This window comes from Pipistrellus kuhlii, unplaced genomic scaffold, assembly GCF_014108245.1.
Source record: "Pipistrellus kuhlii isolate mPipKuh1 unplaced genomic scaffold, mPipKuh1.p scaffold_m20_p_4, whole genome shotgun sequence".
In the NCBI taxonomy this organism is placed as follows: Eukaryota; Metazoa; Chordata; class Mammalia; order Chiroptera; family Vespertilionidae; genus Pipistrellus; species Pipistrellus kuhlii.
The window spans coordinates 91111693-91126013 of NW_023425540.1; the positions used below are offsets into that span (position 1 = coordinate 91111693).

Below are 14321 nucleotides of genomic sequence, written 5' to 3' on the forward strand. Positions count from 1 at the left end.
TAAGAGCACAATTCAGCGACTTAAAAGTATATTTACAAGACTGTGCAACCATCATCGCCAATTCCATAGTATCGTCATCCCCAAAAGAAACCCCATATCCATTAGCAGTCACTCTCCATCTACCACACCCCCTGGAGCCATGGATCTACTTCTGTCTTTATATAGATTTGTCTAGTTTGGACATTTCCTGTAAATGGAATCATAATAATAGGTGTCCTCTGTGTGGGACTTGTGGAGTGTTTTCAGAGTGCATTCACGCTGTTAGGCGTGTATTGTTCCCACCGCGGGCGTTAGTTTGTAATTAGATCTCTCACACACAGAGGAACAGATGCCTCCTGTGCAGAGCCGAGTTCGGGGGACTTCGTGGGCAGGCGGCGGCCGGAGGGGGACGGGGCGCCCCGGGAGCAGAGCGCAGTGCTCTGTCTGCCGGCAGGCGGGCGGCGGAGATGCCGACGTCCACGGTCCCAGGCGAGGCCGCTTTGGGCGGGCGTCACCTTTGTGGCTTCGGGGACTCGCGGTCCTGCCTCGGCGGCGCCCTGGCGGGGCTCCGGGAGGGGACACCGTGCATATTTATTGAGCGTCTACAGTGCGCCAGGTTTTGGGGTACCGCGCAAATCGAAATGGACAGAGGCGCTGAGAGTGGATGAGCAGGCACAGCAGGCGCCCCGAGATCTCCCTCCGGAGGTTGTTATTGCTGTTGTTATTGTTATTGTTATCGTTATTGTTATTGCTGGTGCTTTCCGTGTTGTGACCGTGGAGACTGCGCTGGGCTGAGAGGCCCGGTAGCGACCGGGAACTGAGGTGAGCCCGCACTATGGAGAGCGCGAAGGGGGCGTGGCCTCAGGACGCCCCGCCCCTCCTGCCTCACCCGCGGGCGGCGGCCGCACTCCAGAGCGAGGGGCGGGGCCTCCAGACGGTGACGTAGGGGACGGAGCCTGTGGACGCCCCGCCCCCGCGCGGGGAGGAGGAGGAGGAGGAGGAGCCGGCGGCGGGCCGCATTGCAACGCGAACGCGCGAGCGGGTGGCGGTGGACGTTGCGCGTGGCGGGAGCGGGCGTCACGCAGGCAGACAAGCCACGGTCGTCCCTGGATCCCGCCCCGCCATGCTGTCCGCAGGCCCCGCCTGAGTCACGGCCGCCGGCGCCGGGCGGGCTCGGGGTCGGGGCCATGCGCGCGCTGCCCTGACGATGCCGCCCGCCCGCCTAGCGCTCGCCCTGGGCCTGGGCCTGTGGCTTGGGGCGCTGGCGGGGGACCCCGGGCGCGGCTGCGGGCCTTGCGCGCCCCCTTGCCTCTGCGGCCCGGCGCCCGGCGCCGCTTGCCGCGTCAACTGCTCCGGCCGCGGACTGCGGACGCTCGGGCCCGCGCTGCGCATCCCCGCGGATGCCACCGCGCTGTGAGTAACCCGCCGCCCCTCCGTGCGGACCGGACAGTTGCCATGGCGCCGGGCGGGCGCGAGGACATGGTTGGGAGGTGGGGGGCCGAGCGGGGAGCGGGACGGGGGGAGGCCGCCGCGCGCCTGCACCCTCTTGGGAGAAGCTGGCCGGGCAGGCCGCCGGCCTGGCGGGCCTCGCAGGGCGTGGGCGCGTCCCCGGCCTCTGGAAGGGGAAACGGAGCGCGGGCCAGGCCTTTCCCAGGGCGAGGCTCCAGCGCAGTGAGGTCGGCCCAACTAAATAAGGAAAACCTGGGACCGCGGCCGGCTGTCAGCCCGCCTGGCGTGAGCCAGAGGGAAACAGAATCATCTCTGTTTCTGTGAAAGCAGAGACATCCCACCCGGTGGGGCTCTGCAAACGCGGGGAGGAGGGGGGGGGGCTGTGGCAAGCGTGCGGGGGCGGGGTGGGGCGGTCTCCGAATGGAGACTTGCAAACACTGAAGCCCTAATTAAGGACTAATAGGATTCGGCCGGCCGGGCGTGGATACCCAGCACCTTAGAGCCCCAAAGGAAGCTAGGAAGGTGGAGAGCTCTGTGTGGGATGGCAGAAGGATTCCCAGTAGGGGTGTCTGGACAGGGATTTGATGGTTGTGTAAGAATTGGCCTGAAACCTAAGGATGGGCAGGAAGGTGGGTCTAGGGCAGGGGTGGGGAAACTTTTTTTTTTTTTCTGCCGAGAGCCATTTGGATATTTATAACATCATTCCATCATTCGTGGGGGCCATACAAAAATTATCAACCTAAAAATTAGCTTAGCTATATTTGGTGGAACATTTAATTAACTCAACCCTAGTGCCTTGGCAGGGCCAGATCAAATGATTTCACTCTCCGAGGGCTGGACATTCCCTACCCCTGGTCTAGAGGAAGGGAGGAGGGAACCATGGATGCAAAGACCTGGAGGCTGGACTTGGTTGTGTGCAGCTGCAGGGAAAGTGTGAGGGGATGGGGGCACCAGGGGCCTGGGTCCTGAAGGGCCTCAGGTGCCCCGTCTTAGGGCTCTGATGTTATTCTGGGAACAGCGGGTGGGTGGGGTTTACAAACACCAGAGAGCAGTCAGGTTTGCATTTTGGAAGTAGTAATGGGTCGGCCTTTATGGAGAGCTTGCCTTGAGTGAGGTGCTGTGTGCCAAGCTCTGGTTGTGGTTGTCATGCTTAACCCTAACCCTCTGAGGTGAGGGTAGAGTGAAGATCCCCATTTTACCGATGAGAAGACAGAGATGCAGGTGGTGCATCTTGTCCAAGCACAGACACCAAGTAGTAGCCAGTACGTGGCAGAGCTGGTTTGACTGAGGTGCTCAGCATCCAGAGCTGGAATAAAAGGTTGCAGGGCACCAAGACTTGCAGACAGTTTCCCCTGGGGTGGAGGAGGCTCAGGGCCTGCTGATCCATGTCTCTGTGCTCCCGTTTGGATTTCTTGGGCGCTCCCAGGCACCGAAGGCCGGACCTTCTCTCCTTGGACGAAGATTGTTGAATCTGGGGTGGGCTCTGGCATTCCGTTTTGTAAAATTGTTCCCTAGGTGACTGCAGTCACCTTCAGTTAGGGGGCCTGATGGTCAGCGTTTGGATGTTGGGGGCAGGGAGTAGGGGTGTGTGCTGCTCCTGAGCAATCCAGATGTTCTTGGGGCTTTGCCAGGTGGACGTGGGGGTGGGGGAAGGGCAGGTTCTCCAGGGCCAGCCAGGAGCTGTGGGGGCTGCTCTGGGCCTGTTGTCTTGCTTCATGCCCACGAAAGCATTTGCCATCTCTGCTGTCTCTGTGGAGAGGAGCTCCCACCTGCCACCAGTGCTCACATCGTTGCATCAGACCCACCCTATCCCTTGTTTCTCGATGCTGTGGGTGAGATTACTTTAATCCCTGGTGGGCTGGGAGTTGCTAGGGATCTGGCCCGGCTCCTGCTGGCTAGTCCCAGCTGGCTTCTGGGAAGTATCCAGGGAATAAACAACGCTGGTGGGTCCAAGGCCAGCAGCAGGGCCCTTGCTCAGGAGGCTCTAGGAGACAGTGATGGGGCCCAGGCCTGTTGCCTTGCATGTGTCCCCTTAGGCTCTGCTCCTGGGCACTGGCAGTCTGGCCCCACCTGACCTGGCAGAATTCCAGGCTTGTTGACCCCTTTGAGTGTGTGTGACAGGACCCTTGGAGGCAGGTGGATGGGGAAGAGAGGAGACTTCATGCTCTTTACACCCTCGAGCTGCTTCTGGGAGATTTCCAGGAGGCTGAGGGCTAGGACTCAAGGGAAACTGGACCCTTGGGTGCAGATGGTGAGGCCCCGCTGGCTCCCCATCTGCACTCTGTGGGCTGTCCGTTCTGCCTGTCCAACCTGCAAATCCCCTCCTCAGGGAGAGGGAGATAGATGAGCCTTCTCTTCTCCAAGGGAGGTAGGGCCGAACTTGGAGAAGCCAGGAAGCCTCTGGGCGAGCCAGGGTGTGGATGTGCTGGGACCCGGCAGCCCCTTCCAGGAGGCGTAGGCTTGGTGCCTCTGCTGCCAGTGTCTTGCAGCCACCCCTCTATTTGAGACTCCTTGGCAGGACCTGGGTGAGAGTGTGACCCATGTGGGCTCCCGAAGCTCCAGCTTTTCTTGGGTTAACCAAGCAGCCTGAAAACGGTGATGTCACTCAGCAAAATGCTGCTGCTCTCCTTGTAAAGCCTTATCGTGGAGAATTTGAACGTATATAGAGGCAGGCAGAATAGCCTGGTGAACTCAGCGACCCACTGCTCTGGGCCTGATCTGCCCCTCCACACCCCTACTCATTTTTTAAACAAATCTAGCATCCTATTCTTTGATCTCTAAGCATTTTGGAGTGTATGGCAACACCATGATTATATCTGCGACACATGTCCATTGTGTTCAAATTTTTGGTTGTTTCAGTTGTGTTTTTTTTTATATATAACTGATTTCAGAGAGGAAGGGAAAGGGAAAGAGAGAGAGAGATCGATGATGAAAGAGAATCATCAATCAGCTGCCTTCTGCACACCCCCCTACTGGGGATTAAGCCTGCAACCCGGGCACTTCCCCTTGACCAGAATTGAACCCAGGACCTTTCAGTCCACAGGCTGACATTCTATCCACTGAGCCAAACTGGCTAGGACAGCGGTCGTCAACCGGTGGTCTGTGAGGTCCGAAAGGTTGGCGACCACTGGGCTAGGGTGTCTCAGTTTTTTATAGTAGCTTGAGTTAGGATCCAAATAAGGCCCACACAGTGCAATTAGTTGGTGTCTTTTCTTTTTTTTTTCTTAAAAAAAAAAAAAGACAAGTCTTTTTTTATTCCAATTAAAATTTTTTTTAATTGATTTTATAGAGGGAGTGATACATCGATATACCCATCAGTTATCCCCGCTATGAGCCCAGTGTGTGCCCTGATGGGATCAAACCTGAGACCTTCCTGTCTATGGATGACATTCTCCAGCCGACAGCCTCACCAGCCAGGGCCGTCAGTGTCTTTTAGCTCTCTTGGTGGATAGGTTCCCTTTCATCTGTTTCTCCTTGTGCACTTCATTGAAGAAACGGGCTTGACAGTCCCTGGGGTTGGGTTGTGCCTCTGCGTCAGCTCTATGGCATCATCCAACATACCCCGCTGCCCTCTGTGTCCTATAGGTTGATAGCTGGGTCCAGAGCTGCATTATGTGGCGAGTTATATGTCAAGTGCTCTGGAGCCAGGTGGCTACTGTGTTGGGAAGGTCAGCACAAAGGATGTTCGTTGCCACAGAAAGTTCTAGATGTGACAGCTGCTGCTCCAGGTGTGGTCAGTCAGTTAGTTTCAGGTGTGGGTGGTTTTGGCTAACCATGTCTCAGGTATTGTGGCTGCTAATGTTGGCCAGGGGCCCTTCCTGGGTTTTGTGTACTGTCTTGTGCATGTTTTGTGTCTGGGTCTAGGCTAGGGACAGGGACTCAGTGGGTTTGCTGATTGAAATTTTGGGGACCTTAGGATCATCTGTTGGCTGGGAGCACTCAGGGCCTCACCCTTCCCTGCCTGTACCCCTAAATGACAGGAGAGTGTGGGGGAGGCTCAGCCCCTGCTGTCTGCACAGGATGTGTGTGAGGGAAGGTGAGCAACTCCTGGGCTTGATCTGGCCTGATGTGTGTGTGTAACATGTCAGACTTAAGGTGCCACATGCGGTGCTGTCTTAAGGGCAGGCTCAGTAACAGAGGGTTCCTTCCATGAGCCCTGGGCATGACTTCTGTGTGCCAGCCCTGTGCCAGGGTCTTCAGGACCCACCTTTTAGAGGCTCAGTTATGAGGGAGCCATTGTTAAATCATGGACAGATAATGGGGGGGGGGTCGTTTGGAGGGTCTGCCTACACGGTCCCCCAGTGTAAGTGACATTGAAGTCTTCACAGAACTCATGTAGGGGCTGGTGAGAGTGCCAGCCTGGCAGAGTCTCAGACGGAGGGGTGGGATGTGGGGCCTTTATTGAGAGAGCAGGTGGGGCGGCATTAAAGGATCTAGGAGGAAAGTGGCATGGTTGGCGTCTTCTAGAAGGAACACTGGCTGCTGTGTGGAGACAGATGTCCTAGGAGGATCTGTGTCCTGCACACTCCGCTGGTCTCACTCTCACATTTCCTGAGCTGCACGTGATAGTTGGCACTTGGGAATTCAGACTGTAAATGTGTGTGTAATGTTAGTTTCCTGATGAGACGTAGAATGCAGGTTTGCCAAAACGGGACAGGAGGGCACACACCTCCTGCACATGGTTCCCTGAATGGAGATCGGGTTGGAGAAAACGTTCATGTCATCTATTTGATGAGGGACTTGTAGCCAGAATATATATTAAAAAAAAAAAAAACCCTTGTAACTCAATGCAAAAAAAGACAAATGACTCGATTAAAACGTCCACTGGGATGACTAACACCAAAAAGACAGACAATAACAGGTATTGATGAGGATGTGGAGAAATTGGAAACTTCTTCCACTGCTGGTGGGGACGTAGAATGGAGAAGTCCTTTGGAAAACAGCTGGGCAGTTCCTCAGGAGAGTAAACACAGAGGTACCACAGGTCCTAGCATTTTTACTTCCCGGTATCTATTCACAGGGAATGAAACGTACGTCCACACAAAAACTTGTATGGGAATCGAACCTGAGACCTTCCAGTGTGGCTCAGTTGGGTGGGCGTCGTTCCATGCACCAGTGGTTGCTGTTCAATTCCCTGTCAGGCCATATGACCTGACAGGGGTATGTAGGAGGCACCTGATCAATGTTATGCTCTCACACATGGATGTTTGTCTCTTCTCCCTTCCTCTCTTTCTACAAATCAATAAACTATTCTTTGAAAAAACAAAAAAATACATGTATACAAATGTTCAGAGCAACATTATCCTTAGAGCCAAAGGTGGAAACAACCCAACTATCCCATCAGATGAACAAACAGAATGTAGTCTGTTCAAACAGTGGAATATTACTCAGCCTTAAAAAGGAATGGAATACTGGCACATGCTACAATCAGAGGAATCTTGAAACCTTAATGCTGAGTGAAAGAAGCCAGGCACAAAAGGTCACATACCGAATAATTCCACTGATATGAAATGTCCAGGGTGGCCAAATCCTTGGAGGCAGAAAGCAAACTAATGTCTACAGCTAGGGTGGGGGATGAGGGTGGGGGGATGATGGTCACGGAGTGTGGTGATGAAAATGTTCTAAGAGTAGATGGTGGTGATGGTTGCACAGCCTTGAGAATATGCCAATCCACTGAATTTATACTTTAGAAGGGTGAACTTTATAGTATGTGAATTATGTAGAAATTAAAAGACAAATCTCTGAAGAAAAAACCCACCACTGCCTGGTCCTACCCCTCTAAAGCTGCCAAGTTCTGGGCTCTGTATTAGACCCTTTCTGACCTTTATATCATGGTGTCTTACAGTGCTGTGGGGTGGAACCACTCTTAGTCCCATGTTACAGACCAGGAAGGACACTGGTCTCCTGGAGTTTGAATCACTTCCTGGGGTCATGTGACTGGTGTGTTGTGGCAGAGGTGATTTCAAACAAAGCCATATGTTTCGGGGCATATCCCCACAACTGCGTGCGGCAGCCTGGGGTGCAGCACCAGCCACCTGGCTTGTAAACCACAGAGAGGTGGCAGTCGGGGTGTCCTGAGTGGGACCAAGTGGGCTCTGGACTCAGGCCCCCGCTGCTTGCTTGGCCCTGCCCTTCCCACCAACTCCTCCTCAGACCTCCCTGTGCCGTTCCTGTTCTAGTCCTTTCCATCGACTTCCTGTTTGGTTTTAGAGGGCAGCATGAGAGCCCAGGAGTAGGGAATTCAGGCCCTGGGTCAAGCCTGGTTCGTATTCCCGCTCCTATACTTCTGGTGTGACCTTCGCCAAGTCATTCAGTCTCTCTGAGTTTGTTTTCTCTCCTGGGAAATGGGTACCATGAGTGGATACATCTCATAGGCTTGTGGGGCCTCAGAAGTAAAAGTGTATGGCACGTCCACAGGAGTCAGTTGCTGGTGGTCCCAGTGATGGAACTGTTGCCAGAGTGGCCTCTTCCATCCGTTCCTCTTCATGTTTGCAGAGCCCATTAGTGTGTCCTAAGCACTGGCCACCAGGAGATGGGTCCCTAGGAACTTCCCTGCTGCAAAGCAGACAGAACTCAAAAGCCTGAGTGGAAGTGCCCCTGCGCTGGTGCATGTGTTTCCATGACTTTGTTGCTCAGACCAAAAGCCTCAGCTGACAGGAGAAACACAGGTGAGGCTGAACAGGCAGACTCCTATACACTCAGCACTCGGGCTGGGAGACCACATCCAGAGCCTGGTCTGACCTGGAAGTGCCTTCAACACAGAGCCAACAGCTGGTGGAATCGTCTTGCCTAGGCCCCGCACATTCCTCTTGTGTTTTTATCTCGTTTTAAGCCTTTGCTTTTGATGCATTTAGTGGGGATATGTAAAACGGTGACGTTATGAGGCATGGATAGAGTGCTTGAACTCCCGGAGCACCTTGTTCTTGGTGTGGAACCCACATGCTCAGTGTCCCCCGGCACGACGGCTCTGCTGCCACCTCAGCTGTCCATGCTCACCCTGTGCTTTCCCTAGGGGAGCTAGCTTGTTACACAGCTGCTTTAAGGGAAGGTGCACCTGGCTGTCCCCAATCCCAGACTCAGTTTCCTTTTCCCAGTTCTCTGTAGGCTTGGCCTGCAGTCCATGCCTCCACCTCCCTTCCCCAAGGCCAGGGCATCTCCTGGTGGACTTCCTATTAGGACCTCTCTGTCCTCTCTTCAAAAGCCATGCCTGGGGGCCTCCATCATGTGACAGCTGGCTGGGCTAGTTGGTACTGCCAGATGTGGTCCTATCCTCAGCCCCGCTCAGCTGCCCCTGTGCCGGTGGGGTAGGGAGTGTGGGGAGAGACCCTGGCCGGGCTTGGTTTCCAGTAGGAAGCCATTTTGGATGGAGGTGCACATTTTCCTTTCTGGAACGTTGTGTGGTGGCAGTGCCGCAGCGAGAGCCCAGGGGGCCCAGCCTGCCGAGCGCTCTGGAATGAAAACATCCCGTTTCCCCTGCCACCGTCTGGGGTGGTGCGGTGTCTGGGCTCCAGCACACCGGGGCCTGGCCTGCCTGCCGGGCGTCTGCGCCTCCAGCTGGCCAAGGCGGCAGCGGAGCTGCCAAGTGAAAGGCAGCTGGAAAATGCAGCTCATGTCCTTTTTCCCCGGAACACCTCGTTCTTTATGGTTTGGCAGCCATCGCCGTCAGGGGGCCCAGTGATGCCCAGCTGCTGATGTCAGGGAGGAGGCTGCTCTTTCTCTTCCTGAGGAGCCTGTGGGCCCGGGCCTGAAAGAAGGGGAGTGCCCCCAAATTTAGCGGCCCCCATGCCCGGAGGCACGGCCCCCCCTCCTGCATCCTGGGGCCACTCTGGAAAGGGCTTTGTACCAAGGCAGAGCAGAGCCAGTGGAGATGGGGAATGGCCGGGCTCAGGGCCAGGCTAACGGCACTGGAGGCTCAGGGCCCCGCTGCTCTGTGGCCCTGGCTTCGGGCTGCATCTGCCATTGGCTGTGCCCAGCAGCTGAGCGGGTGCTGGGATTGCCGGCCTTGCTGGACTGATGCTTCTGCCCTGTGCTGGCCCCCGGGCCAGGTTGGGAGAGCCCCGCTGCCTTCTTCAGATTCTGAGGAAATGATGGTGGGTGAGGATGGTGGCTGCCCTGAGCCTCAGCATTCTCATCTGTAAAGGGCTGGTGTGGCCCTGCTCTGGCTGGCTGTGACAGGCGAGCGTTAGGGGGACATGCCTGGGGGGCACCCACGTGCTGGTTCTTTTCTCCTTAACTTGGAAGGGGGATCCCAACTCTCCATGGGGGCTGCAGGTGGAAGGTGAGCTGGGCCCCTCTCTTGGGCAGGCCTCCCTCTTTCCCAGCCCCTGGCCCTGACAGTGGCTGGTCTCCAAATGCACCTCCTCAGGGCTGGGCTGCGTGGAGGACACCCCACAGCTTCATCTGCCTGTGGTCCCAGGGGGACCCTAGCCAGTCGGTGTTACTGTTCCAGACCCCCATGGCTCATCCTGGTGACAGCTTAGTAACAGGAAGGCAGAGCTCCTTGAGGGAGCCCCACAGAACACCCTGTGAAATGGGCACGGCCTGCTGTTCCACGCCCTGGCGCTGAGAGCTGTGGCCGGCTCTCACTCTGGCCTTTCCCTCTAGTTTTTAAAGCTGAGACGCCCCCCGCTCCCCCCCTTGCTGATTGCCTGGGCCCTGGTTTAGAGCCAGGTGGGGGCTTGGGCACAGAGCCAGTGTGGGTCTGCCCCTTCCTGCCCCTCCTCCCTGGCAGGCCTGCCTCCTGCCCACCTCCCCAGCTCATCCTCTCTGCATGTTTTTCTTCAAATCGGCTCTCTCTTAAACTTGAATTCATTAAAAGTCATCGTTTCCGGCCCTGGACGCCAGCCTCACTCTCCACAAATAGAAGGGAATGAAAACAAAATGAGGTTATTAGACTCAGACTGCGCAGGCAGGACTGGGCTCCTGACTGCCTGTACCCAGTGCTACAGGACCCATTAGTGAGCGACAAGGTGGCAGGCGGGAGGCTCTGCCTGGCCTGAGGGCTGAGGGGGGGGCAGGGGTCCCCTGAGGGCCAGGACCAGCACTGTGGCCTTTCTCTCCTCGGCCTTAGCCTGGCTTCCAGGGGCTGTGTGTGGCGTTCCCCTTGTGGGCGGAGCCTGTGGCACCTCCAGGGAGAGGACAGGCTGGCCCAGCAAGACCCTCTGACACTGTATTTCCAGGAGCTCCGAGCGTGGGGGGGGAGTAGGGTGCCTTTTCTGCTCCTGCTGTGCTGTGCTGTGCTGTCCGGCGGAGGGAGGAGGCAGCTGCTGGCTGGGGAGGAGCAGGTTACATAACATGTGCAGGCGGCCTTCTGGAGCCCATTCCCCTGAAGCCCTGTATCCAGCACAGCGGCCAGCACTGGGGTGGGGGTGCTGGGCTGGGCCTGGCACTCACCCCCGCCACTGACCACATGTGTCTGGAATGTGCAGATGTTTCCTTGGGGGCTCTGACTGGCCCCCAGACCTCGCCCGGCATCTGGACCGGGGAGTTCTAGACTGGAGAGCAATCCCCTGGTGGCCGAGGAGAAAACAGGCAGCTCTGGGCTGCAGGGCAGCGCCCAGACCTCTGGGCTGCGGGGCAGCTTCCCAGCTTGTCCGGGCGCTATTTCCTCAGCTCCAGGAGGGACTGCCCTTGGAGCCACCCAGGGACACTCCAGCCGTGCTTCACAGCAACCTCTCTCCATGGCCTTCACTTCTCCACCCACTTACCTTTACACTCAGAGTCCCTCTCCATCTCTTTCTGCTCTGGTCTGGGACGCCCTTCCCTTCCCTTCTCCTCCCCTCCCCTCTCCCCCCCCCCCTCCCCCCCCACAGCCACCCCTCCACACTGCAAGGCTGGGGTGTGAGCAGGGGCACAGCCCTGTGTGGGCAGGGCGGGGGAAGCTGCCTTTGCCCATTGGATTGGGAGGGCCCTCAGCCCCTTCTGCGGGCACCGCCAGCTTGGTGGTGGAAGCAGGCATCCCCCTTCCCTCATCCCACCCTCTCTCTTGCTCGGAGCAGGAAAGATCAGAGCCAGGGGCACAGGGATGTGCTATTGGGTGCTCAAACCCTGAAGACAAGGATGCAGGCCCAGAGGAAGCTAGTGGTCTTCCCCTTGAGAAGGTCTGATTTAGAAGGCAGGGGGAGTTGGGACCAGCTCCGTGCTGGGACAGACTGGGCCTCCCAGTGACCGCTGGGGCCCTGTTGGGGGAAGAGAAGGAGGGCCAGGATGCATGAGGAACACCAGGGATCTTCCCTTCTTCTCCATCACACGTGCCTGTCTCGGAGAGGAGAGGGGACAGCAGAAGGAATGGGCTGGGAGTGAGAGTCCCCATCTCTGTGGGGTTCGTGTTCAGTGCGCAGGAAGTGGGGGCCCCTCCCAGCCCTGTGCCTGGGGAGGTGACACATGTCCTGTGCTGTTGTGGGCGTGTGCCTGTTCCCAGGTCACCCCCTTCTCCCCAAGCTGGCCTGATCTCTCCAGCCTTGGCATCCCTGGAGGCTGCTGGCTTGGGGTTTGCAGGGACCTGGGATGGTCCAGCGAGCGCAGAGGGTGGGCCTGCTTGGCCTAGCGTCTCTCAGGGTCTGGCTCTCCTCCACGGGTCTGGCTCTGCCGTCTCTGCCCACTGTGTGGGCTCCTGTAGGCAGCTCCGTGGCCTGCTGTGTCTGTGTTTCCCCCGCTTTCTCAGGGCCGTGGGGCACTGAGTGTGGGACGGAGTCAGATTGCGATGACATCACCTGGGGGTGCAGAGGAAGCTGAGGGGCTGGAGAGGGGATGGGGCTGGCCCGGCGCCTTGGCGTTCCCCCAGAACAGTGATGGCAAAAGCAGACGGAGATGTGGGAAGTGGCTGTTCGGGCCTCGGGGCTGTGGGGCTGGGTGAGGACTCTACCCGCGCCCCCTTCCAGCGATTCTCCTTTTGGTGGCCCTGCCCAGGGCCCTCCAGCGACCTCCGCTCCAGTGTTTTCTCTGCTCCCACCCTTCCCGGCGTCCACTGAGCACAAATGGGTAGTGCTGCCCTCTGTGCCCCCGGGAAGGAAGTACATGCCCCTCCACGTCTCCCAGACCCACTTTTAAAATACATGTATTTTTATTGACTTCAGAGAGGAAGGGAGAAGAAGAGAGGTAGAAACATTAATGATGAGAGAGAATCATTGATTGGCTGCCTCCTGCACGGCCCGAACTGGGGATCAAGCCCACAACCAGGGCATGTGCCCTTGACCGGAATGAACTGGGACCCTTCAGTCTTCAGGCTGACATTCTATCCACTGAGCCAAACTGGGGAGGGCCCAGACCCACTTTTGTGCATGTACCTCTGCTTACCTGATGGCAGCTGCCAGTCTGAAAGGAAAAGGCCTCCTCCCACCCCATGTCAGAGGGAAGAGGGAAGCTGGGATCAGATGGGAGAGCAGAGGTGACCCTGCCGGAGGCCCCATCTCCATGTCCCCTAGCCCACAAAGGCTTCTGCCCCTGGAGTTCTTGGGACTCACACTCTGGGCATGGGTCCCTGTCCACAGACCTGCATGTGCGAGCACACACTCCCCTTCCCGATGGAGAATCTCAGGTCTTGGTGAGAGCGGTGGGCACCGAGCTCAGAGGCAGGGGAGGGTCTGACCCTGAGGCCACAGTGGAGTGGAGGAGGCCTGAGTCCTGAACCCCTGGCTGGAGTGGCTTCTGACTATCCTTGCCCACCCTCTTGCCATCTGCTCCCCCGTGAAGGCCCCTCTCCTGGCCCTGCCAGCCCCCGTTCCAGGCCCCCTCGGGCAGCCAGTCCACTCTGCACTGAAGCTTCCACATCCTGTTTCTCCTACTTCAAGAGCAGAACGAGAGTGGAAAATCTAGGGTACCTGCCTGCACCTGTGTTTCTCGCGCCTTTGTGTGCTGAGGAGGCACCAAGCCACACCGCTGATGGGCTCAGGGCTCTCAAACTAAATCTCCCCTGTGTCTTGTGTGTGGCTACACTGGTTCCCAGAGCAGTCAGGCTCTCAGGGTGCTGGTGGCATGACTGCATGAGCTGGCACCTGCACTGCTAGTCGACCTTCTTGCTGGAGGAGAGCCTTGCCAAGCTAGGTGTGCTGGCATCCTGCCTGGTTGGGCCACTCGGTCAGAGCAGTGGTGGGGCCGCTGTGGGTCCTCCTGGCGGAAGCCCCGCTCGGTCTGGTCCCGCAGGAGCCCCGCCCCCGCCCTGAGGGACCCAGTCCAGTTTTGCAGAGGCTTTACCGCCGGGAGGACCTGCCTGCCTTTCTGCCAGCCTGGCCCCTGTGACCGTGTTTGGAGTTTCTCTCACAGCCCCTCTTGCTCTCTGGAGGACCGTGTCCTTGCTCACTTGCTGCCTGTACCCTCTGACTGAGGCTGCGCTGGCCTGCTGCCCACCCCCGGCAGGCTGAGGCCATGCAGTGGGGCTCTTCAGGTCCATGTGCTGCCTGCTCATCCAGACCCTGGATGATGGCTGCTGCACTTTGCAGAGAGACAGACAGGCACCCAATGTTAGCTGACTGCATCTACAGTTCAAATTCCCTCACCCCCTTAGTGGAAGCCACAGGGGGATTGGGCCAAGCTCCCTACATTGGTCACTCAAAGGCCAGTAGTGCCCCCCAGACCTCCTAGGTAGCCCCCTGGCTATGTTGGGAGCTAGGATAGTGGGAGTAGCCTGGCTGAGACCCAGCCTTCAGAGCCTGTCTTTGGTAGGTGGCCAGCATTCAAACATTGGTTGCCATGAGCTCCCGTGTGGCCAGCAGGTCTCCAGGGAGGAGCAGTGGTCAGAGGCTGGGTGGGGGTTACTCCTGAGACTGGTTCCAGAGGGGGTCCTGGTTGTGGGGAGCTGAGCAGGTAGGCTGTGCCAGGCATCCTAGTCTGCCAAGCCCTGGGACCTTGTCTTCCCCTCACCCCCATGACCTTGGGGCCTGTGTGTGTGGAGGCCC

The 14321-nt window shown here is 57.6% G+C and overlaps 1 protein-coding gene across 3 annotated transcripts in view; it reads left to right on the forward strand.

The window, feature by feature from the left end:
- The first annotated feature begins 967 nt into the window (after positions 1-967).
- Positions 968-14321, forward strand: part of PKD1 (polycystin 1, transient receptor potential channel interacting) — a 47115-nt gene continuing 33761 nt past the window's right edge. The window contains exon 1 of one of the 3 annotated variants that reach the window (XM_045571440.1): positions 968-1392. In XM_045571440.1, coding sequence (XP_045427396.1) covers positions 1187-1392 — 206 coding nt within the window. In that variant the 5' untranslated portion in view covers positions 968-1186. The remainder of the gene's footprint in view (positions 1393-14321) is intronic. The other 2 variants (XM_045571439.1, XM_036409124.2) reach the window with 2 other exon arrangements.